Raw genomic sequence first — 25,064 nt, 5'->3', positions numbered from 1 at the left:
CAGGGCCAAACTAGGTATCATGAAATACATTTAGAATAAATTCTCTGTAGCAAATTCTTCTGCAACAGGGCAGCCAGAGAAATGTGGTAGAGGAAAGAATGTATCTACAGATAAAAGCACCAACTCTTAAACCAAGAACACCACCTTGTTATGTAGAGAAGATACAAAGTTCACAGGGAAATTGTGTCCTATGGAGATGTTTCAAGCAGAGCTTAACTTCTCACTATTGGCCCTACTGAAAGCAAGAGACCTAGAAAACTTTCTTCAGTCAATTGAGATTTCTCCGTCTTCCAGATTTACTATAAGTAACGGGATCTATTACAGAGAAGACTTCACTGCAAGAACAGGCTGGACTCTCACTCAAGAGGGTTGATCACTGAAAAATGAAAATAATCTTATTGTACAGCAAGATTTCAGTCTCAAGATCTCTCACATAGATGTCAACAATGACATAAATGAGGCTCCACTGTATTGCACAGTCAATAAATATTTATGTATGGCACTTGTAAATAGTATTAATTTAAAAAAAATTCACACTTGACCTAAAAACACAGCATAAAGATCTCTTGGAAAAATACAATTTTGAGGGACGCTTCAAACATTTCTTAAGTATTGGTCTTTAGGCATCAAAATAAGGAATCATTAGGAGGGTAAAATAGTGAACTCTTATCTACAATGTAAGTACCATCAAATAATAAGAGATTATTTTCCTATCTAAGCACATGGCAACTTAAAGCTATAATCATCTATATATGGATGGATGTATGCATACATTTAATATATAGTGATATACATGTACTGATTTGAATTAAAAAACTTTCCAACAGAATGGCTTCTTGGTTATGTTCCTATCTAAAATTCTAACTCAATGGGATTCTCCTGCCTCAGTCTCCTGAGTAGCTGCTCAGCATTTGCAATGACTGGCATGGAAACATGAAATGCAGAGATAACTACTGACTAACAGTTTCCAGGAAATGTCATTTGGTTTGTTTTTCCATTGGTGTTAATGGGGTCAGGGCTGATACATCACAAAGATGTTGTAAAGATGGAGAAAACACACTATGAACTGCAAAGGAAAAAAAAGAAACAAGAGGAAAGATTTACATTCCTTTAAAGGATGCAGGGATGGTATAGTGCCCAGATTACTGAATTAAGTATAAAAAGACTTGGATTCAACTTTCACCTACAGTATATATTCACCTCTTGGTGGCTGGCAATGCCCCTTCATCCTTCTATCCGAAAAATGATGATACCTTCTACTTTATAAGCGTGCTCTATCTAATAGTGTTCCATAAGTTGTATAGCATTATTAGTTATAAGTAATGTCCATCTAGATGCCTTCTTGCTAGGTAACCCTGTGAACCACACTTTATCAATATTCAAAAATCAACGCAGATTTTTTGTTGTCTCCGTGTTGATTTTTTAATATTGATAAAGTGTGACCACGAAACAAAATAAAGCAAACTAATCTACATGCATGATTACTTCATCATTTTTACAATAATACTTCGGTTACACTGACAGAAAGTATATAATAGCAATAATTATGAATAATTATAAAATAAAAACAATTAACATTTTAGTACTTACTATGTGAAAGAAACTATGCTAAACAAATTATGTGAAATGTCTAAGCTATTTCAATCCTATGAAGGTTGTTTTATTATTTTCCTCATTTTTTCATATGGGGAAATTAAAGCTTAGATAAGGCAACTAAAATGCCCAAGTTTATACTTCTAAGTAAGTGCCAGGGTTTGATTTCAAGTTAAGATAACAATATAGAACTTGCTGCTAATATTATAAGACACTATCTCACTGTCCAAATGAGCTCATCGATATTCCTTAAGAAGCATTCTTAAGAAGAAGAGGAATATCTTCTGTGCACCAAATGTGCTATCAAAGAACTATATGTTTTATCTCATTTCTGTTTAAAATCTGACTCTACTCCTTACTAGTTAGATTACCTTGGTCCATTTGCTTAACTTCTTTGCACTTCGGTTTCTTTACCTATAAAATGAGTTTAACAGTTGTCTTATTTAATAGGCTGGTTGTGAGGATTAAGTAAGTTTACAAGTAAAGTGCTTAGGGCAACATTTGGTTAACTAAAATAAAGTGTCAAGTACTATTATTGTTAAAAAAGATGATCAAATAAAGTGAATAATTCTGCAACCTTATATACATAAGTGCCACTGACAGAAGTTACAACAAAGGGAACTACAAGTAAAGTCATGCCTCATTTATTACTCTGTTTTATTGTACATTAGATACTGCATTTTTTACAAATTGAAGGTTTGAGGCAACCATGTGTCTGGAAAGGTTATTAGTGCCATTTTTTAAAATGATGCTCACTTTATGTCTCTGTGTCACAACTTTCTAACTCATAATATTTCAAAGTTTCTGATTATTATTACATTTGTCATGGTGATCTGTGATCAGTGATCTTTGACACTACTATTGTGATGGTTCTGGGGCTCCATGGTCTCACACCTATACAAAACAGAGAATTTAATTGATAAATACTGCATGTGTTCTGCCTGCTTTGCTAACTGGCCACTCTCTGTCTTTCTCTCTCTCTCTCTCTCTTCCAGCTTCCCTCTTCCCTGACACACAATTAGGCCAATTAGTAACCGTACAATGGCTTCTAAGTATTCAACTGAAAGGAAAAGTCGTATGTCTACCATTTCAAATCAAAAGCTAGAAATGATTAAGCTTAGTGAGGAAGGTATGTTGAAAGCTGACAGCGGCTAAGAGTTAATCCTCTTGTGCCAGTCAGCCAAGCTGTGAATACAAAAGTTCTTGAGGGAAATCAAAAGTGCTACTCCAGTGAACACACAAATGGTAAGAAATCAAAACAGACTTTATTGCAAATATGAAGAAAGTTTTAGGGGTCTAGATAGAAGATCAACCACAATATTCCCTTAAGCCAAAGCCTCATCCAGAGCACAGTCCTAACTCGCTTCAATTCCATGAAGGCTGAGAGAAATAAGGAAATTGCAGAAGAAAAGTTTGAAGCTAGCAGAGGTTGGTTCATGGGGAACAAAAGCAGCCACATCCTAACAAAAACGTCTCAGGTGAAGCAGCAAATGCTGATGTAGAGGCTGCAGCAAGTTATCCAGAAGATACAGCTAAAATCATAGATGAAGGTGGCTACACCAAACAACAGATTGTCAATGTAGACAAAACAGCCTTCTCTTGGAAGAAGATGCCATCCAGGACTTTCATAGCTACAGAAGAGAAGTCAATGTTTGGCTTCAAAGTGTCAAAGGACAGGCTGACTCTCTTGTTAGGGGCTAATGCAGCTGGTGACTTTAAGTTGAAGCCAATGCTCATTTACCATTCCAGAAATCTTAGGCCCCTTAAGATGTATGTGGAATCTACTCTGCCTGTGCTCTAGAAAGGTTACAACAAAGCCTGAATGATAGCACATCTTTTTATGTTGTAGTTCACTGAATATTTTAAGTGCCCTCTTGAGATCTTTTGCTAAGGAAAAAAGATTCCTTTAAATATAGTACTACTCATTGCCAATTTACCTGATCACCCTGATGGATATGTACAAGTAGATTAATGTTCTTTCATGTCTGCTAACGTAAAATCTGTTCTGCAGCCCAAGGATCAGAAGTAATTTTGACTTTCAAGTCTTATGATTAAAGAAAGGCATTTCATAACTGATATGGTCTGGCTCTGTGTTCCCACCCAAATCTCATGTCAAACTGTAATTCCCAGTGTTGGAGGAGGGGCCTGCTGGGAGGTGACTGGATCATGGGGGCAGATTTCCCCCTTGCTAGTCTCGTGAGAGTGAGCTCTCATGGGATCTGGTTGTTTGAAAGTGTGTAGCACTTCCCCTTTTGTTCTCTCTCTTCCTCCTGCTCTGCAATGTGAAGAAGGTGATAGCTTCCCCTTCCACCATGATTGTAAGTTTCCCGAGGCCTCCACAACCATGTTTCCTGTACATGGCTGTGAGTCAAGTAAACCTCTTTTCCTCATAAATTACCCAATCTCAGGTAGCTACTTATAGCAGTGCAAGAACAGACTAATATAATAAGGCTATCATTGTCATAGACAGTGATTTCTCTGATAGATCTAGGCAAGGTAAACTGAAAACCTTCTGGAAAGGATTCACCATTCTAGAAGCCATTGACAATATTTATGATTCACAGAAGAAGTTGATTCTAACCCTTATGGATGACTTGGAGTGGTTTGAAGACTTCAGTGGAGTAACTTCCTGCAAATGTGGTGGAAACAGCAAGAGAGCTAGAAGTAGAAGTGGAGCCTGAAGACAAGACTGAATTGCTGCAATCTCCTCATCAAACTTAAAGGATGAGGAACTGCTTCTTATGGATGAGCAAAGAAACTAGTTCCTTGAGATGGAATCTATTCCTTGTGAATATTGTTGAAATGACAACAAAGGATTTGGAATATTCCATATACTTAGTTGATAAGGCAGAGGCAGTGTTTGAGGGAATTGACTACAATTTTAAAATATGTTTTCCTATGGGTAAAATGCAATCAAAAAGCAATATCGCACACTCCAGAAAATAGTTTCATGAAAGAAAGAGTCAACCTATGAGGCAAACTTCACTGTAGTCTTCTTTTAAGAAACTGCCAAAGCCACCCCCGCCTTCAGCAACCATCACCCTTATCAGTCAGCTGCTATCAACACGGAGGCACAATCCTTCACCAGAAAAATGAATGCAACTCACTAAAGGCTCAGATAAGTGTTAGCATATTTTAGTAATAAAATATTTTAAATAAGGCATGTACATCGATTTGTTGACATAACACATAACACAATATTTGTTGATATTGCACACTTAAGAGGCTACTGTATAGTATGAATATAACTTTTACTTGCTCTAAGAAATAAAAAATATGTGTGACTCATTGGGATATTTGTTTTAGGCCAGTGGTCTGGAACTGAACCTACAAAATCTATCTCCAAGGAACCTGCCTATATACAGATCTTTTACCTCCTTGGTTAACTTTGCACCTAATTTTATTATTGCTATTATAAAGGGGACTGTTTTCTCAATGTTCATTTTGGATAGTTTATTATTAGTATTATATTGGAAAGCTGCTTGTTTTCATTGATTTTGTATCCTGCAACTTTGCTCAAGTTGACTGAGGCATTTGTAATACTTCTTAAATTCTCTAAGCCATTTTTATTTTGAGACAAGTTAGACTGCAGTCACTTTTCACATGACGGAAATCTAAGACTGAAACAGGAATTGTGACAATTATGTATAGATTTTTTGGATGCTACATGCTAAAATAACTACATGTATAAGGCATGTTTAAAAATAATGAACAAATGTTCAGAGACAGAAGCAAACTCTACTACCAACAGAACAAAGGGACCAGAATTATCAGTTTCCATTACAGTCTTCAACATGAAAACAATACAAAGAAATCAGGTTCTATTATAAAATGACTAGCAATATATTGTTGATTTCTATATAAATACCATAGAAGAATGTTCATATGATTTTTATTAAAGTCTTATTAAAAATAAAAACCGGCCGGGCGCGGTGGCTCAGGCTTGTAATCCCAGCACTTTGGGAGGACGAGGCGGGCGGATCACGAGGTCAGGAGATCGAGACCACGATGAAACCCCGTCTCTACTAAAAATACAAAAAAATTAGCCGGGCGTGGTGGCGGGCGCCTGTAGTCCCAGCTACTCGGAGAGGCTGAGGCAGGAGAATGGCGTGAACCCGGGAGGCGGAGCTTGCAGTGAGCCGAGATCGCGCCACTGCACTCCAGCCTGGGCGACAGAACGAGACTCCGTCTCAAAAAAAAAAAAAAAAACAAACAAACAAAAATAAAAACCAATGTCTCACAAAACATTTCTCATAGAAATAAAAATGTATCCTTTAACTTCTATGGGCAGTATTTTCCAAGTCTCTTATCTCTAATGAAACAAGTTACCATTAAGTGCCTACTGTGTACTGGGGACCCTGGACATCAAGGGGTATTTCAAAAATAAGGGAAACGTATTAACTATGCTTGGTTCAAGGGGTAAGTTTGGGCATATTTGAAATATTTTGATAACTAAGATATTTCACACAATCATTTATTTGTTAAAGGTAAAGAAAATGAAGTTTTTCACAACAGAGTTGCTCTAGGGAGTAGAAGGGCTTCTGGTCTGAGGAACTGAGTTCTGATCTTCACTGAGCCACGTCTCTTCCCAGTTTATTTCTGTATAATACACATCTGTATGTGGAAGATGAGCCTTTGGCCTCCTTAGCGCAAGTTCCATCACTAAACATATATAATGCTCTGGTATGTATGTATGTTTATAAACATACATTTGTTTTTCCACAGTGTATTATCTTTGATTAGAAACTCAGACATAGGCTGGGCGCGGTGGCTCACGACTGTAATCCCAGCACTTTGGGAGGCTGAGGCGGGTGGATCACTTGAGGTCAGGAGCTCGAGACCAGGAGCCTGGCCAATGTGAAATCTTGTCTCTACGAAAAATACAAAAATTAGCCGGGCATGGTGGGGGCGCCTGTAGTCCCAGCTACTCGGGAGGCTGAAACAGGAGAATCACGTGAAGTCGAGAGGTGGAGGTTGCAGTGAGCCGAGATTGCACTACTGCACTCCAGCCTGGGTGACAGAGTGAGACTCCGTCTCAAAAAAAAAAAAAACCTCAGACATAGAGCTCTATCTATACTTCAGAGTCAGCCAGTCTATGTAGCAACAGGCATATAAAGTGCAGAGAGGACTTAAAATTGATTCTCTCTGAGAACAAGGAGATTTCCAACACAGTCATGGAAATGGAAACTGTCAATTTATTCAAAAAGCATCCAAAAAACAATTATGATTCATCTCACTCTATACTATTTGGTTGATGCAAAAGTAATTGCAGTTTTTGCCATTACTTTTGCATAATACTAATACGACTACTATGGATATATTCCTATAGTGGAAATTAATAGAGTTGACATCAAGTGTTCTGAATACCTACTTTCCACTAGTATTCTAGAATTTAAACCAGCAGTGTGTCAGGAGAAACCAAACATTCAATCTAAGCCTCTGACACATGTAATATGTCTGGCCTGTAACACAACTTCATTCTGAATATACCATCTTACTAAGAAACTTTAAATAAATACTTCCTTGACAACTGTTTATAGATAATTCTTCTAATCTCCAAGTATCTGAAACAGCAGAACCCATTTCCTTCTGTCCTTCAGTTCAACAACCCCATTACTAATCTTTTCTAATGCCTCTCACAGATGCACGATGTTTCTTTCCCACAACTGTAACTTACCAAGAGCCTCACTTTCACAGCAAAGTATCAGGTGTCTCGAAGTGCCATAGAATACACTACAAAGGAAATGTTTGTGGTCCATGGATCTTATCCACTGCAGTTAAGTAGTATCATCTGGTTGTTATGCAAGGGCCACTTTGACTCTGCATTTTCCACTCTGCTTTGCCTGTGTGGACCAAGCTGAAGAGGTCGCTGACTGCAGTGGAAGATTCTACCCTTAATCAACGGCCCTGCCTTCCAGCTGGCTAATCAGCCCAAACATGCTTGTGGGAAATCTCCAAGGCAAAGGCTGAAAAGCAGCGGAGTGTCACTTGTAGAATTAACTTTATGCACCAAATAAGAAAATACCTAAGTAAACAGGGAGTAAAGTAATAGAAAAAAAAATAAGTACTTTCATGTATGTTTATTTCACAATGCCAAAAGAAAATTGATCTATACATATATTTCGGAAGAACATGCCTGTTTTTTTCGTTGTGTGTGTGTATGTTTTGTTTGTGTGTGTGTGTTTGTGTGTGTGTTTTGTCTGTGTGTATGTGTGTTTTTTGTGTGTTTTTTTTTTTTTTTTTTTGAGACGGAGTTTTGCTCTTGTTGCCCAGGCTGTAGTGAAATGGCGTGATCTTGGCTCACTGCAACCTCTGCCTCCTAGGTTCAAGCAATTCTCCTGCCTCAGCCTCCCAAGTAGCTGGGATTACAGGCATGCACCACCCCGCCTGGCTAATTTTGTATTCTTTTTAGTATAGGATGGGGTTTCTCCATGTTGGTCAGGACGCTGGTCTCGAACTCCTGAACTCAGGTGATCCACCTGCCTCAGCCTCCCAAAGTGCTAGGATTACAGGCATAAGCCACTACACCCGGCCGAACATGCCTGTTTTTAATTCACTACTCACTTTACTAAGCAAGAACTACTTGGCAGCTTAGAAACAATTTAGTACTAAATGCATCAGGCAGATAAAATACACAGAATCACCATCACCAAAAAACTAAATGCAATAATATTAATGCTCAAGACCGGCTTCATTTGATCACAAATTTAACCTTCCAGTGAATAGGCAAAGGCATAGTATACTGTTGGGTGTTCTCAGTTGATCTGTCCTGCAATTGAGATGTTTACAAAACAAAATAAAATGTTATTAAGACTCCTGCCACTGCAACTGTAAAATAACTTGAACCTCCAAATAAGAAAAAGATTTCCCAAACAGATGAAACTTACTCTTTTTGGGGGCTAGAAAACTTGGAATATGTGTACTAGGGAAAGAATTTTTCACAAAGCTCTAATTCAATTTTTTATAAAAACACCATTGATGAAGTGAAACAGCGTTAAGTCAAGGATCTGAAATAAAATGGCTTCATCTGGGGAACATGCTGACTCTTGCCGATCAGCTCTGTGATTTGGTGCAAGTCACCCCATCATTTTCCTCATTTGTAAGCAGGTATAACACCAGTACCCACACCTCACAGTTTGCTGTGACTATTTAATTAGGTTACAGATTTTCACTGAAAGTCCCCGCCAATAAAAATTAGCTATTATTAATTTTGAAAAGACTCTCCTTGTGCTAGGATACCATGTTCTTGTCATTTCTTCTTTCTTTTGTTCCTTCCTTCTCAGCCTCCTTTCCTAACTTTCTTTCCCCAAACATCAAGTGTCGAGAGAGTTCTTTGGTTATAAACATCCTGGGTCCTCTTCACGTCTCACTCTATTCTTTCTCAAAGGGATCTAATCTACTCCCATGATTTTAATAAACACCTAGAATAACATGGCACATGGATACATATGTAACAAACCTGCCCATTGTGCACATGTACCCTAAAATCTAAAGTATAATAATAAAAAAATAAAAATAAAAACACCTAGAAGACAGAATTCCCAAATGTTTGTTTCTAATTCAGATCTGAATACACACCTGCTAACTCAACATCACATGGATGTCTCAGAGGAGCCTAAATTTCACTCATCATGACTAAAAACTCAACTTACCATCATTGCCATCAAACATAAATGTTGCCTATATCAGTAGGTGGTTCAACAACGACCCAGTTATGCAACCTGAAATCCAGAGGGACATTCCTGAAACCTTCTCCTACTACTAACTTTCCAGTATGTAACCCACTTCCTACTGTTGTCATTTCACCTCTAAAATAGCTTTCATACATCTCCTTGTCCCCACAGTTACTTTCACCCTCCTTATCTAAAGCCACTAACTGCCAGCCCCAAAACTGGTTTGCCCAGGTAGTCTGGCCTCCTATCCATGCATGATACGCATCCAGAATGACATTAAAAATACAAATATACCACTCTCCCGCTTACGTTTCTATTGCTTATCACTGCCCTTTGGCTAGGGAGTAAAATATTGTGGGTCATTTATAAAGCTGCACACGTGGCCTCTACCTCCAGGGTCCACTGTGCTCCAAACATACTGGACTTTCTTCCACTAAAATGCCAGGCTCTTCCCTCCCCGACCAAGAAAACCTTCATTCATTCCTATATTCCATTCCCTTTTCTGGAATATTTGTAAGTTTTTTTCCCTTCCCACCATTGTGTCCCCTTTTTCTTCCTCATGACATAGGTCTCTACCTAACACTTCTTGCAGAAGACATTTGTTGATTTCCTGGACAAGTTCAGATCCATTAATGATGCCCTTGCGAAGCACTCTGTACTTTTGCATCACAATCCCCAATACACTTGTAATTACTTCTATGTCTGTTTTTCATGAAAGATAATAGGGACATACACGCAGGAATCATCTCTGACTTGTTTACAGCTACATCCATTCATCTTATCAAACACCATGCATGCCATGTGTGAGCCAACCATGAGACTGATAAATATTCGCTGAATTAACTAACATAAAAATGGTTCGATTTTAGTCCTTCACTTGAAAATTGCTCACAATTGGTGGAGAAATGCACATAAAATTCTAATCAAGGCAAACTGTGTTAACTTCTTATGGGAAATATGTGTAAAGGCCATTTAATGCTAAGAAAAGGAAACCAAATAGGTTCTGGAAGGGGAACATCGGCATGAGAAAGGCCTATATAAGGAAGGCTTGTTTCTGGTGCTGGGATATGAAGTCTGGCAAGACTTCAAAAAGTGAAGGGTAAGAAGTATTCCAGAGAGAGAGAAAAGTTTGGGCAAAGACATGATTAGTGTCAGGTATATACAGAGACGGGTGAACAGAAAACTGTGCCTGCTGGCGGGTAGCAAAGTTCAAAATTCCAAGTTGTGGAAAGCTTTCATTATCAAAATTAAACTGTCAAGCAGAACCACAGAAGGTTTCATCATTGGAAGAATGACGTAATTGAAGATGGTGAAAATTTGTTAATATGTTAGAAGGAGAGTGTGGAGATCAATTAGTAGGCTATTTCAAATATTTCAGACAGAGGTAAAGAGCAAAGGAGTAGAAATAATTCTGCGTTAGAATGGACAGCACTGCTCGAATGGGGAAGGAATATGACATTGACTAAAAGGAAAACTCAAACAGGGTAAGAATGGGAGGGAAGGATGGGAGATGATTAGTTCTATTTTAGAAACCTTAAGTTTTATATGCTCCCATGATGTTGCACAAGTGGTTAAAATATGGCTCTAAGAATGAGGATGCAGGCAAATTTCTGATGATTAGAATCAGAAAAAATTTAATTGGTCCATAGTCAATTAAACATTAACAAAAAGGGTTTGTGACAAACATTTCTAAATTTTTTCACAAACACATATTTTTATTTATAAAAAATGCAAAGAATATTAAAAGTTCTCATATAATCACTGCTTGAATTTTCAATGTGCCCTGTGACTAACTTTTATTTTATTTAGGAACAGAGCTCCTCATAATTTCACCCTGTCTTCAAAATAGTTAATTTCCTACAATTTTTGGGAAAGGAAGAACTCATTTATAACATGCTTTTTATCTACTCAGTAGAATAATAACATCTTTTATGTCTAAAAGAAGTCCAGTCTTTGTAATAGGCTCTATGCAAAAAGTTTTAAATGATGTACAAAATTTTTTAAAAGGTCATTCTAATTTCAAAAATGTTAACATCTGAAATTATGTCATCTTTAATTATCAGGAGAATAACTGAAGAATAATAAAATGTAACACTTACTTTTGCTGCACCTATCTGTTCTTTTCGAAATTTCTCAAGTGGTGCAATTAATACATCGTTAGCGTTTTGGATCTGAAATAAAAAATGCACATATATTAAATCTTGCATAATTTCCTGCCAACAACATTGAAAAAATGGCTGCTTTATCCAATGTATCAAATAGACTGTTTTTGTTTTTGTTTGCATCTATAAAAATAACTTACATGTTATATACAGTTTTACTACTATATAATTAAGCTGTTTTCACATATTATTTCCCTTGATCCTAATAACAATGTGAAAAATATGAAAATAAGTACTTGTGGTGGTGAAATCTTAGTTTGAATACTTAAATTTCTTCTTCTAAGACTTAACTAAGAAACAGCACATTGGGTATTAAATTTACAAATATCTATAATTACACTGGTTTAATGTAGCCAGTTCAAGCATTATTTTAAAATTAAACCATATAAAAGCTCTTCCATTTTGCCATTAGAATGGTAGAATTCTACAGCTGCAAAATTAGGCTTATTTTTTCCCCTATTTAGTTAGATTCCTCATAATGAGGAATTGAGGTTTGCCTGGACATTCTCATGTTTCCAACCTGACTAAAATAGTATTTGATTTCATTTCAATGAAAACATATTTTAGCCCCAAATTCCACATTGAGATTTACTTAAACTCTAAAACAAATAAATTTTTTAATATTGATCTGTAAGACTACTACAATGGGAGTGCAAGATATGAAGACAAGCAACTGAATGCAACCAGATAGAAATTTCTAAGGATACCATTATTCTGGAAGGGAACGTTGATTTAAAAAACAGCCTTTAGAAAGCATTAAAATAAAGAAGAGGCCCAGTTAACAAAATTTATAATTTGTTCTACCACTATGACAACTGAACGTAATCTATTACATAATTAGCAAATACCAGGATAAAGAGAGAAAAACTCTTATTTTTAAAATATATTGTCCTACTTTAAAATAGGTTAAAGGATATATAGGTGTTCCATGTGCTATTTTTCTAACCTTTTTGTAAGTTTGAAATTATATCAAAATATATGCATTTCAATAAAAGTATCACTTTCCTTATTTTCATCAAACTGGTTTATCTCTAGTCAAGTTTAATTTCTTAAACTCCATAATCTAAAAATACACACAGATAATATACAAAAATAAAAACCAGAGTGTTGACACCACTATCCGTGATCCTGTTAATCCTCGATTTGCAGAAAAATGAGAATGACAGATCTTGAAAAGAAGACCAAAATCCTATGCTGTGAAAGCAGAGAAAGTAGATTAATACTCAAAAAATCTTGTCTCAGACAATGAGGGCCAACTGGAGATACCACTGGCATCCATCACCTAATCCCCATTTCTGAGCTCAAACAGACATACCTCCAGATAGACTGTGCAGGCATCCTACTGGGCAGAGATTATTGGAAACAGTAGTAAAATAGCTCACTTTTAATTCTCTCTCTAAAACCTCTTTGCCCTCATTAAAACCCCAGTTACATAAACACACACACACACACACACACACACACACACCTATCCAGATTGTACAGATGCGACACATAGCTGACTCCACCTTTAAAGTTAAGTTTGCATAAGGGGAAAGACAGTAACATAAGTACTTTAGCGTAACATGGAGTAATAGCAACAATAAAGCCTACTATTTATTGAATGTTTACTTTATGCTGGAAATTGCAATAAGTCCTTCACAAGCATGAGCTAATGTATTTAAAGCCAGCTAAATGGCTGGGAGAGAAATTCAAATCCGAAGTGATAAGGAACAAGGCCGGGTTTCTGTAGTATTGACAGATGCATAGCAGGAATTCCAGAGACAGTTCTGTGGAAGACACAAAAGGACTCAATGACAAATTGTGTAGAGGGAGAAAGAGAGAGGACTAAAGTTTTGGCCTCAGCCACTGGAACTTTGGTAACACATCAGAATTGTGGCAAATAAGGTAGGGAGTACGCTTGGTAGAAAAAGAATAAAGACGATGATTAATTTCACTTTGGTCCAGTTACATCTGATGTCATGGAAACACTCAAAGAAATATTATGTCAGAAAATCCCATCTCACATTGGCAGAACTAATAAATATGAGTGGATGTTTTTTATTGGGAAGGAAAGGATTGTGAAAGGGAGTAGATGGGCTGATGTCATATACTAAGACCTTGGCACTCACATTCACATCCAGTGGTTTACATCTACCCCTTCTCTCGCTGTTACATACATAGGACCTCAGAATAAAGCAAAAGCCAGATGATATAACAAAACAGAATAATTAACAGCCACCCTGTGGGCTAAGTATAATTTCCTATCTCTATTTCTTCCACATTTCTTGGGTTATTTTTCCTTTGTTTTTGGGTTTGCTTAATTTTTTTTCCTTCTTCTCCCATTCTATTAATGTGAAACTGAAGGAAGAAGTAAAAAAGTGGCAAAGGTATTAAACAGAAAAAAATGAAGGGGGTGAAAATATCCAACATGGTGATAAAGAACAACAGAAATGTTTTCTTGAGTGTTTCTAATGTGTCAAATACTACACTAAGGTCTTCACAATATAGAGATCAAAGTCAATATTTTATGGGTAATGAAGTCAAACATATAAAAAATGATCTGGAATGTATTAAAAACATGAATGTTAAAGTTAGACTCAGCTTCATTTGAATCTCAGTGCCAAAACTGACAACACACAGTGTTCTATCCCTGTACTTCTTAAGGTTTTTATAAAAATTAAAAGCAAAATAAAATATTTTGAAAAAAATCACTAGCATAGATTTGGCACATGGAAGGCTCTCAATAAATGTTAACTTCTTCAAAGAATTAATTGAATGTCTACTCTGTATTCATAACTGTCCTAAGCAGTCTTACAATTTCCCCCAAATGATTTAAAATGTAGTTATTCAAAGCTAGAAATTGAAATCCAGATTAATAACAGAACTTATCTAGAGGCCTAGCAGTAGTAGATAACCCTACATTTTTCCATAAGCCATTATAACAAATGCCCGGTTCTACCTCTGAAATATGATACCACTTTTGTGTGCAGTCAGTGGCTGCTGTTCACAATATGTAAATTCAAATTCAAGAGATCAAAATGGAAAATGCCAGCAATCAAAGGGCACTAAGTGGATTTACGAACCAATTTGGCTGCTTGTAAGCCTCATCTTTACACATTCCCCCTGGGAATGCATGACTTTTATCCCTACACAGTGGTCACTCATATGGATTAAACTCTCCAATTCTGAAGTAATTCAAGTGCGAAGTCAAGAAGGTGTTAAAATTTTGGTAGGATTAAAAGAGTTACTGTTGCTACTGCATAAGAAAGGAAAATGTCATATAAAGGGTAGAAAACCCTCATTTAAAATGTGAATTAGAGTACAACTATGGTGACAAACCTTGCAAGGTTAAAAAATAAATCTAGAGAAATGCAATTTTTGCTCACATGGAACTCTTTCATCCGGATTCACAAAACAGGCTTGATGAAATTCCTTCCAGAAGGGTAATACTGAGGGGGAAAAATCAAGTCAGAGTTCAGGAGATTGAGGATCCCATGATATCTGTGGAGTGTGCAACTTTGCGTGACCTTACTAAGATGCTTTAGAAAAAATACAAAATCAATTTTAATACTCTCCCTAAATACTGATAAGATAAATTATTGAAGATGCCTTATTATGGTAAATAAGAAACAACTTATAATCACTAGCCATTACCTAAACCTTGGTTTTAAACAACTTATTTTTATAGATAATTGGTTCACATTTAAAGTAAAAAACAATTACTGGCAATTTTACTTATTTTCAGTAGAAGAAAAGCAAACCTGATATTGGGTAATACTTTACAATACAGCATTACCATGCATTTTAACTGTGGGTAGGTTATTTAAGCCAGGGAATTAAGTTTCCTGTCACTTTCTTTTGCTATTTCAAGTGGTTCTAATAAATAGCCACAAGGGGGTGCACATAAATCATTCAAAAGTAATGGCTAGAAATGTTTTTATGTGATTTGAAGAATGATTCTCCAAATATGTTTGGATTTCCTTTTTTTCCCCCACATAATCATGAATTATAATTTTCTATGGATCATGCATTTTCAAGTGCTATCTTATAGGAATTTTCAGTGCTTGCTTTTCACTGCTGATAATCTTGCCACACTTATTCATTAAAAAAAAGTAGCAATGGAATAAAATAAATCTGAAAGGTACGTCTCTTAAAAATTTTATTCTTACATTTCTTCCCTTTCCAGGTTTTGATTAAAATCCAGTGATGTTGGTGCCAGTCACAACTCATCACTAATTAATGACTATATGTCCCATTATCTTGCAACTCATTAGCTAACACATCAGAATGTCAGAAAAAATATAACTTCTTACCTCTCATTTTCAAAGCAATAAAACACTCAGTTTTGATGCAAAGATTTAGTTATATTCTCAAGTACTATTTAAAGAAATACTTCTGATATTCTAAAGCACTATTTAAAGCATTGCTTAAGGCTATAATAGGCTACGCTATTTACAACAAAAAACATAAATGGTACAGTTCATTGCAAAAATAATTTCCTGTTGAGATGTCAATATAAACAATCAATACAAAGTGGAAAGACCACAAAGGTATGTAATAATAAGTGAAACGATCATAAACAATGCAGAAGCTATCTACACAGTCTTCGATGTTAAAGAATGGGTTATTTTCCCATTCATATTTGCAACTGAATCACATCACAGCTGAAAATCACATCACAGTTCGAATTTGTGATTGATTACAAGCAAGCATCTCTCCTCTGCCTTGTCCCAAACTGTATCTAGTTCCTCCTTCCTCAACAGCTTCTTAAGAAGAAGCTCTGGCAAGGGGTGGGGAACTGGGGTGCTAGCCTGGGGTTCACTCCCTGGTACTGGCCAATTTAACTCTCTATAGCTATGTAATATAGGCATTCTTCTCTAGGTCAGCAAATCCACAGCACCACTAAACTAGATCTCAATGGCCAAAACTCACATGAGGTATAGAGGATGGATACACGAGCACGTCTTGCATTAATAAGTAATCAGAAGTCAAGGACTGAATATATTTTACTTCATACCCTTTAATGTGAGCAAATGACTGAAAAAAACATATTGCCATCTAAAAACAAGTGCTATGTAAGGCTATCTGGACACTAGTCATTCAGTTAATTCTGACTTGAACGTCACTTGCTACTTCAGCATTTGAATGTTTTGGATCTACTTAGTGACAGAGTTCCACTAGGAATCCCACCCCACTGGACCTCATCAGTTAGATCTAACTCTTACTTGAATTTAATGTAACTTTCCTCTTTCTCCATTTTTATCAGCAATAATACTTTTCCTATGGAAATATATTGGGAAAATTAATTTAAATTTCTGGAGAACTGTGCTATATGAATACCCTCTTCTTTTTCAGAAGATAAATAGAAGCAATACACTCTCAGGAGAATACTCCCATTCATTTTTAATTAATTGGCCTAACCATGACAACTATGCAATCTTGATCGAGATACTCAAACTAAGTTTTCTTTTCTGTATAATAAAGATGATACTATGTCCTTATCTCATGACCTGCTTATAAAGGTTAAATTTTTTACTTTATTTTTATGATCATAAAAATTTATTAATAAAGCATTAATTACCTCCTATTAAATTCTTTCTTTTGAGTAGGCCAACTGCAGTGCTGTAGATTTTTTTTTCTATGAATTAGGAAGCTGCTATTGGAGTTTTAGTATAAAAGTGAAATCTCACTAGCACATACTTAATGTCAAAGCTTATTAACTGTAGAAGAGTAGTTAATAGGGGTAAAATGGCAAGCAATCCTCTCTACTTCTAGAGTTTATAACTACTGCTGGACATATAAATCAAATTAAAGTTTGCTATTTTTTAAATAAAACCATCTATACTCCTAAGGTGGAGGAATGGAAAACCATTCAACCAAGAAGGAACCGAACATTTTCACAGAATCTAGCAGAGAAAGTGGGAGAGGAGAGTAGATTGTAAAATTTCATATAATCCACTGTGATGTAATTAACATCATAACTCTAGGTGGTAACAAATGAAACTATTTGTGTACTAAGTTATTTGAACCACAAAGCTAGGTTATTTATTGTATCCTTCATGTTGTTCTTTTTTTTTTTTTTTTTTTGAGACGGAGTCTCGCTCTGTCACCCAGGCTGGAGTGCAGTGGCGCAATCTTGGCTCACTGCAAGCTCCGCCTCCCGGGTTCACGCCATTCTCCTGCCTCAGCCGCTCCGAGTAGCTGGGACTACAGGCGCCTGCCACCACGCCCGGCTAATTTTTGTATTTTTAGTAGAGACGGGGTTTCACCGTGGTCTCGATCTCCTGACCTCGTGATCCGCCCGCCTCGGCCTCCCAAAGTGCTGGGATTACAAGCGTGAGCCACCGCGCCCGGCCCTTCATGTTGTTCTTAAACTACTTTTGTTTTATTCCTTTCTACCCAGCAATCTCTAATGGGGGATTAAAGTAAGAATACTTCTTAAACATGTAAGCATTGTGGAAACATTTTCAAATACCAGACATAACCATAACATATTGCCTCCCCACTTATCTACTTATTACTAGCCTGATTACTGCTTTTTCATTTATAACCCTTTAATATTGGAGGCTAAAAACAGTCAGAAAACAAAGTCAAACTTCTTTTCAACTATAAATATCAAGATATGTGAAAGGTCAAATTAGAATTGACATCTTAAAAGCTGCTTAAAATAATTACTCCAAACGACCTGCACATATTTCACTTAAAAAAATACTTTTTTGATTTTAACCAAAAGGTATGCATTTAAGAAAGCAATTTTATAGAATTTTTTAAAAGACTATATTAACTCAAAGGTCACACAGGGAAGATATTTAAGTTATGTCATTCAGAACCTGTATTCTCAAAGGGAGGTTTAAGATAGGTTGCGCCCTGACGTTGTTTCATTCCAACAGGTTAAATACTCACTTCTGCATTTGACTGGGTAAAAATGTTCTTCAGGGATACTGGTAAGGTTACTTCAGCCAGTCCTCTACCTTTGCACATTCTAAGGAAACATCAGGGTCTGCTGAACTTTGTACCTCTTGTGGCACAACTAGACCACTCCAGGGACGTTCCTATGTTTGTTAATACTATAGAAGATGGCCAAAAATACTCCTATAACACAGTTGCCCCATTTATGTCAATATCTTCATGTTCATGAAAATATACCTCCTCCCATTTTCCCCCCTCAAAAATCAGGGATACTGTACATCCCAAGCTGAGCTAATTAGGGCCTCAAGAATATTTCTTTTTACATGTTCTAACCCCTAACTTAGAGTGGGGGAAAGTGACTTTGTGCATGGGAGCAAGGGGAGGGAGCTTCAGCAAAGTGATAATTTATATCACTCCCTTCCTCCCACTTAGTGCTATTTCTTCTTGCTAATTTTGCTCTATCCTTCTTGGTATTCCCCACTAAGTATCTTTGGGTTGAAAAAATAAAATCATTCATCTGTTATAAATTATTCATTTGTGAATTTAAGCAAACTTCTGATAGCCTTTGCAAGTTTAAAAGCAAATAAATTCATTAAATAAATTCCCAGAGTCATATTTTATAGCAATTGCAGTTTAGTAGCTGAATGTTAATATAATTCAATCATAATTGTTCAGTATTTAGATAATAGCAGATTGCTAAAAGTTTAAGAAAAATAGAAGTTATCCCAATGTATATGCAATTTCTTAAATTACTTATTGTAGTTGTGCATTAATGGGGGAGAATGGGAATAAAGAGGAGGACAGGAGAGAAGAGGGAAAGAAGGAAGGAAGTATGCAGGATACAGATGTACATAAACAAAGCAGAGAATGATCTAAATAATACAGGGAGAAATTAAGAAAAATTAGGTCTGGGGCCAGTGGTGTGTTAAAGCAGGCTCATAGTGGCTCACAGAACCTTTGTGCTCATCTCTTCCCAACCTGCATTGGGTAAGTGACCTTGTGTTGAAATCAGCCAAGGTGGGAGGATTTACTCCGTGAAAATCAGCAAGCACTACCAGTGAGATTTCTCACACATACATAGGCACACGTACGCACGCATGTGCATACAACATGCACCTGAGTGCCAGTGGTTAACTTTTTACCAACATACCACTGCCTGGAGCCAAATATGTAATTACGCATTGCTTAACAATGGGCATGTGTTCTGAGAAATGAATCGTTAGGCGATTTTGTCATCGTGCAAACATTGTATACATGGAATACCTTCTGAAGAACACACCTGAGACTGTTTTATGGTTAACTTCATTATAAGTAGAAGTATACACTCTAAAATAATGATCAAAAGTATAGTAACACATTAGCCAATAACAAAGGTGTTCATTATCATGATCAAGTGCTATGTATTACACACAATTCTATGTGCTATACTTCTATAGATGGGCAGCACAGATTTGTTTGCACTGGCATCACCAGAAAACATGTAATGTACTGCACTATGATGTTAAGACAGCTATGATGTCATTAGGCGATAGGAATTGTTTAGCTCCATTATAATCTTATGGGATCAATATCATGTATGTGACTCATTGCTGACTGAAATGTTATGAATACATGACTAAATATAAATGGCATGCACCATGAATGCTGTTGCTCTTGTTAGCAAATAATGTTTATAGCTAACATTTTGTGATCATTCATTTGGTGTTCAGGTTCATCCCTAGAATCTTTCACAGCCTAGCGTCATAGAAAGCTACTATCTCCTGGCCGGGTGCGGTGGCTCACACCTGTAATCCCAGCACTTTCGGAGGCCGAGGTGGGTGGATCACCTGAGGTCAGGAGTTCGAGACCAGCCTGGCAAACATGGTAAAACCCTGTCTCTACTAACAATACAAAAATTAGCCAGGCATGGTGGCACACGTCTGTAATCCAAGCTACTTGGGAGACTGAGGCACAAGAATCATTTGAACCTGGGTGGCAGAGGTTACAGTGAGCTGAGATCCTGCCACTGCACTCAAGCCTGGGTGACAGAGCGAGACTCCATCTTAAAAAAAAAAAAAAAAGAATGAAAGAAAAGAAAAAAGAAAAAAAAAAAGAAAGCTACTATCTCCCAGATAGACTTGTGAAGCTAAAACTGTCACCAGTGCTACAGTAGAAGTTTGGGCCAGTGTTGTTTTCAATATTGGAAAAGACATATTTAATTGGAAATGTTATAGGTTAACAGATACATGTTTAAAAGAGATGCTTTAATAACTAGATAAAAGAGATCTTGTATAGTTAGCACTCTTTACCACTATTTGTTGTTTAATATAGGTGTTTTTTGAAAAAATACATAACACATAACAGCCACATTATGACCACAACACAGTATATACGGTCAACAAGACTGCATATACTACAGAGGTCCCATAAGATTATAATGGGGCTGAAGAATTCCTGTCACCTAGTGATGTCATAGCTGTTGTGACACTGTAGTACAACACATTACCTTTTCTGTGTTTAATATGTTTAGATACACAAATGCTCACCATTGTGTTACAATTGCTTACAGTATTCAGTATAGATCTGTAGCCTAGGAGCCTTAAGTTACAGTGGAACCATGTAGCCTACGTATTATTTTCATATTTTCTCATTTCTAAATCTTCAAAAGTAGTTATTTTCCCTATTAAAATCTTTTTTGAAAAGTGATACGCACTGTCTATTGCATCCCCAAACACGGTTTCAGTATTGTGCTGATGCCATGTTTATGTGTGCGATAAAAAGTCAACTTGAGTAGAATAATGATGATTGTTCTTGGCTTATGAAATGCTTACTTGAAATAATATAATGATGAGGTAAGGATCAGCACGGCTACAGGAAGGTTAAGAAGAGATCATTAAAGGAGGAGCATTTCTCACACATAATTCTACCCAATTAAAGTTTGAGAAATGAGAACAAAGGGATATTCCTTCAGAAACGTAAGCATCATAATATTACCTTTTCCTAGTTCACTTTCCCTGGAACAACACTTACTTGGGATGTTTATGTCACATGCTATCTCAATATAAATAAACACAGGAAACATGGTAATTGGAACTTGTACAGCTAAGAAAAAACAGCACCAGAAGCTAATACACACACACAGTATATCTTTACTATAAACTAGCCCCTTAGTGTCTGTTTGGATGTGAACATTTTAAGGATCTCTGAGAGTTAGGGGGAAGAGAAAATAATCTTTTTAAATAAATAATTCCTTGATTGAATAAGCCAGCAAATTTAATCACAGTGTTGTTAAAACTAAAACCAAAAAAAAAAAATTAAAAGAGAAAACTTTAGAGCTTTAACACGGAATACAAAGTCTATGAATACCCAAAAGTTATCTACGTCCTACAATTTAGCAAACAAGAGATATGATTTATTTTGCAAAGATTTTCTTTTAAACTTTCCCAGGCGTTTGAGCATAGGCTCTTAGTCATAGCTAAGAATTACTTCCCAAATAAGTTCCATATGTTATAACTCTCGGCCCTGGTCTTTTCCAAATCCAGATCTGGTCATAAACTATGGGCCAGTTTTCCACACTGTACAGCTGTCAAAAGCCTTTCTTACCCAAGGAAGTCAAGAGCCTCTTTCAGCCCTTAATGTGAGGTCTTACGTCATGTGAAGAATGAGTGATATGTCAATACTAGAGAAATTCTCTTTAAAACATATGACAAACAACATTAAAAAAATTACACTTTTCCTTATCTGTGAAAAGTATGTTCCAACAGAAAATACAATCATTTAATAAATCATTAACATCTGACCTCTTTTGGTCTTACCCTTAGGCCATGGCTTGAATTACTTTCAGTTCATAGAACTGGCTATGAGGTTAAGACTCTTCTCCAGAAAATGAAGCTTGAAAACTACTTTTCTTCCAGACAGCTTGAGACATTTGAGACATTCAGACTCTCCTGCACTTATCATGATGTGTACAATCAGATAATAAGGCAAAGCAGCAAGGCTATGCCACGTGCCACCGGAACGATCCTATATAATTATGAAAAACTGCTCGCTTCTCTTTCTTTTTCCTCCTAAAAAATTAAGAGATATCTACTATATTTAGTGAGAAAGAAAAGTTACATTTTGGGAGGCCAAGGTGGGCAGATCACTTGAGGCCAGAAGTTCAAGATCAGCCTGGCCATCATGGTAAAACCCTGTTCTACTAAAAATAAAAATAAAATAGCCAGGTGTGGTGGTGCACACCTGTAATCCCAGCTACTCAGGAGCCTGAGGCAGGAGAATCGCTTGAACCTGGGAGATGGAGGTTGCACTGAGCCGAGATTGCGCCACTGCACCATAGCCTGGGTGACAGAACAAGACTCCACCTCAGGAAAAAAAAAAGAAAAGTTAGCTCCTTAGATGCCCAGTTTACATGAGCAGGAAGACAGTTGCTGGTTGTAAAACTCTCCTTCTTATCTCCATGTTAACCCGCTCCCCAAACACAGAATCGTAACAACAAAACACAATGTTGATAATCACATCCTGTTTGTAACTTTCTGCTTTTAGTAGTGTTCTAACACATTCAAGTATATTACTAGTTAAGGAATATTTTAATTAATCTAAATTACTAATCTGAAAATGTTGGAGGGAAAAATGCATGTTCTCGGATAATTCAGGAATACAGTAAAATTGAAATGTATGTTACAACCATCAAAATTAAAACAGCTTTGCATACTAACATAAAGATACAAAGCTAATGACATCAGTGTACCTTACCCCAAAGCTTCCCAATCCCTGCTTCATATGTCATCATCAGAGCACCTGGGTGTTATCTTAACAGCCTTTTGACTCAGGTGACCTTTCAAGAATTATTTTGCAGAGTAAAAGGAGCAAAGACAGACTCAACCAACCTAATCTTACATTTCAAGATAAGAAAACACTCTATACTCCATCCATGGGTCAATTAATGCATTTTCATGCTTCAAATATCAGGTGAAGTGAAAGCTTAATAATGCTTTCTCCAACCCAGATATTTCTGCCAAACTCCTTATCTATAAACTGTCCCACTCCCACAGACACCTCAAAAACACACCCTCAATGCAGGTCCCAGGCTTCTCCACTCCACAGATTTATCTCCTCTCAGTGAATGGCACTATATTCAGCCAACTGTCCAGTCATCCTAGACCAAGCCCTCTCCTTCATCTTCTGCACCCAATCCAGGGTCTCCCCGCCACCTTAGCTTGTCTCCAGTCACATCTCTCCAGGTTAAATTAGCAATTACACAACTCTCAGCCCTGCGTTTCACGACCCACCTATATTTAACATTCCACACAGCTGCCAGAATGTTCTCTTTAAACGGACAGTATTTCACTCCCCAGCGTTTATCATCTCTCCATAACCTTCAATACAGAAGGACTTCCTTTAGCCCAGTATCCAAGGGCCCTTAAAGAAAAGCCATCTCCTTACCTCCTAAAAACCTTCTTTGCTGCCTTTCCCACACGAGAAAGCCTTTATTTCTACCATGCACACGGCAGATGCACTTGGCAGTCCTAACTTAAGCACACCTTGAGAATAAGCCTGTATGGCAGATGCCCCGAATGTGTGTTCAGAGTTCCAAACTAAGGAATTGAGAGTAGCCAACTGGAGATTCATTACTTATCTATGTGGAATATCTGAACCCTCAGCCCGTCCAGTGGAACACAGGCCATTCAGGGGATCGAGGCCTTTGCCTTGGGTTAAATAAAAATTGCCAGGTGGAGGTTGTTAGTGGGAGGGTGGTAATTGAAAATACTATGTAACCTGTATGCTTTTTACAAGTGGGTTGGTGGTTCTGTTCCATCCCTCTGTCGCTGGACCACTCTGTATGTAAGTTTCCCAGTGATAAAGCCCTATGTTTTGTGTGCTGGCTCTGGGTCTCTTCCTCAGCTGCTTGAACCTGGTGTCATCCTATTGAAGTTAACAGGGGTCTGGCATGCCACCATGTAAACATGACTTAATAAATTCTAGCTTCCCCTGGACCTCTTCAATCCTTCTCTCTGTTCCACTTGTTCCCTATCTGAACACCTCTTATTCATTCTTTAAACCTCAGCTCAAGCTTCACCTCCTTGCTGAGCCTTCCCTAATATTCCCAGGTTAAGTCTCGAGGCCCTTCTTCAAACTCCCACAGGATACTGATCATATGACTATCACAGCAGACACCAGTACTCTGCAGACCACAGTGTGCACAATGTCTTCCCATCCAGATTATGAGTATTTTTGAGAAAATGCTTATGTCTCCAGCTTTTATTTTTGTATCCCCCCAAAGATGAGAGCAGTATCTGAGGCATACAGTTATTAGCCAACAAATATTTATTGATATAAGCTTATTGTTTGGAAGCGGGGATAGGGTAGTAGGTGGAGAAAGAATATGGAAGACAGGAAGTTAGAGAGTGGAAAATGCCAAAGTCAAACTTAAATTATAAAGATGGACAATGTCAGACTTTACATTCCTACAAACTAAACATCATTTTCCTATTCATATATCAGTTTCAGTCTCAAACAATGGTCTATCCATGCATACACTAGTTGAGTGTGAGGTGTTCTGATGAACCATTGAGGAAGAAAAATCAGAAATGCATGGATTCAGTATGAAGATACCCTTTGTCTCTTTTGGAGAAAGAGAAGATTTTAACAGATAGCAAATGAAGACCACCTTCTACTTAAGCGTGCCAAGTTACAGGTTTTTATCACATACCAAAAAAAGAGGTTAATTACCTCATTAAATTTTTACTTCTATTTCTAAAAGGTGAAT

The 25,064-nt window shown here is 37.0% G+C and overlaps 1 protein-coding gene across 1 annotated transcript in view; it reads right to left on the bottom strand.

Annotated features, from left to right (window-relative positions):
• ARHGAP42 (Rho GTPase activating protein 42) overlaps positions 1-25,064 on the bottom strand; it is a 309,205-nt gene that overhangs the window by 124,078 nt on the left and 160,063 nt on the right. The window contains exon 4 of the mRNA XM_032167223.2: positions 11,366-11,437. Coding sequence (XP_032023114.1) covers positions 11,366-11,437 — 72 coding nt within the window. The remainder of the gene's footprint in view (positions 1-11,365; positions 11,438-25,064) is intronic.

Source organism: Hylobates moloch, unplaced genomic scaffold, assembly GCF_009828535.3.
Source record: "Hylobates moloch isolate HMO894 unplaced genomic scaffold, HMol_V3 SCAFFOLD_11, whole genome shotgun sequence".
Lineage (NCBI taxonomy): Eukaryota > Metazoa > Chordata > Mammalia > Primates > Hylobatidae > Hylobates > Hylobates moloch.
This window is presented reverse-complemented; position numbering and strand designations above follow the sequence as displayed.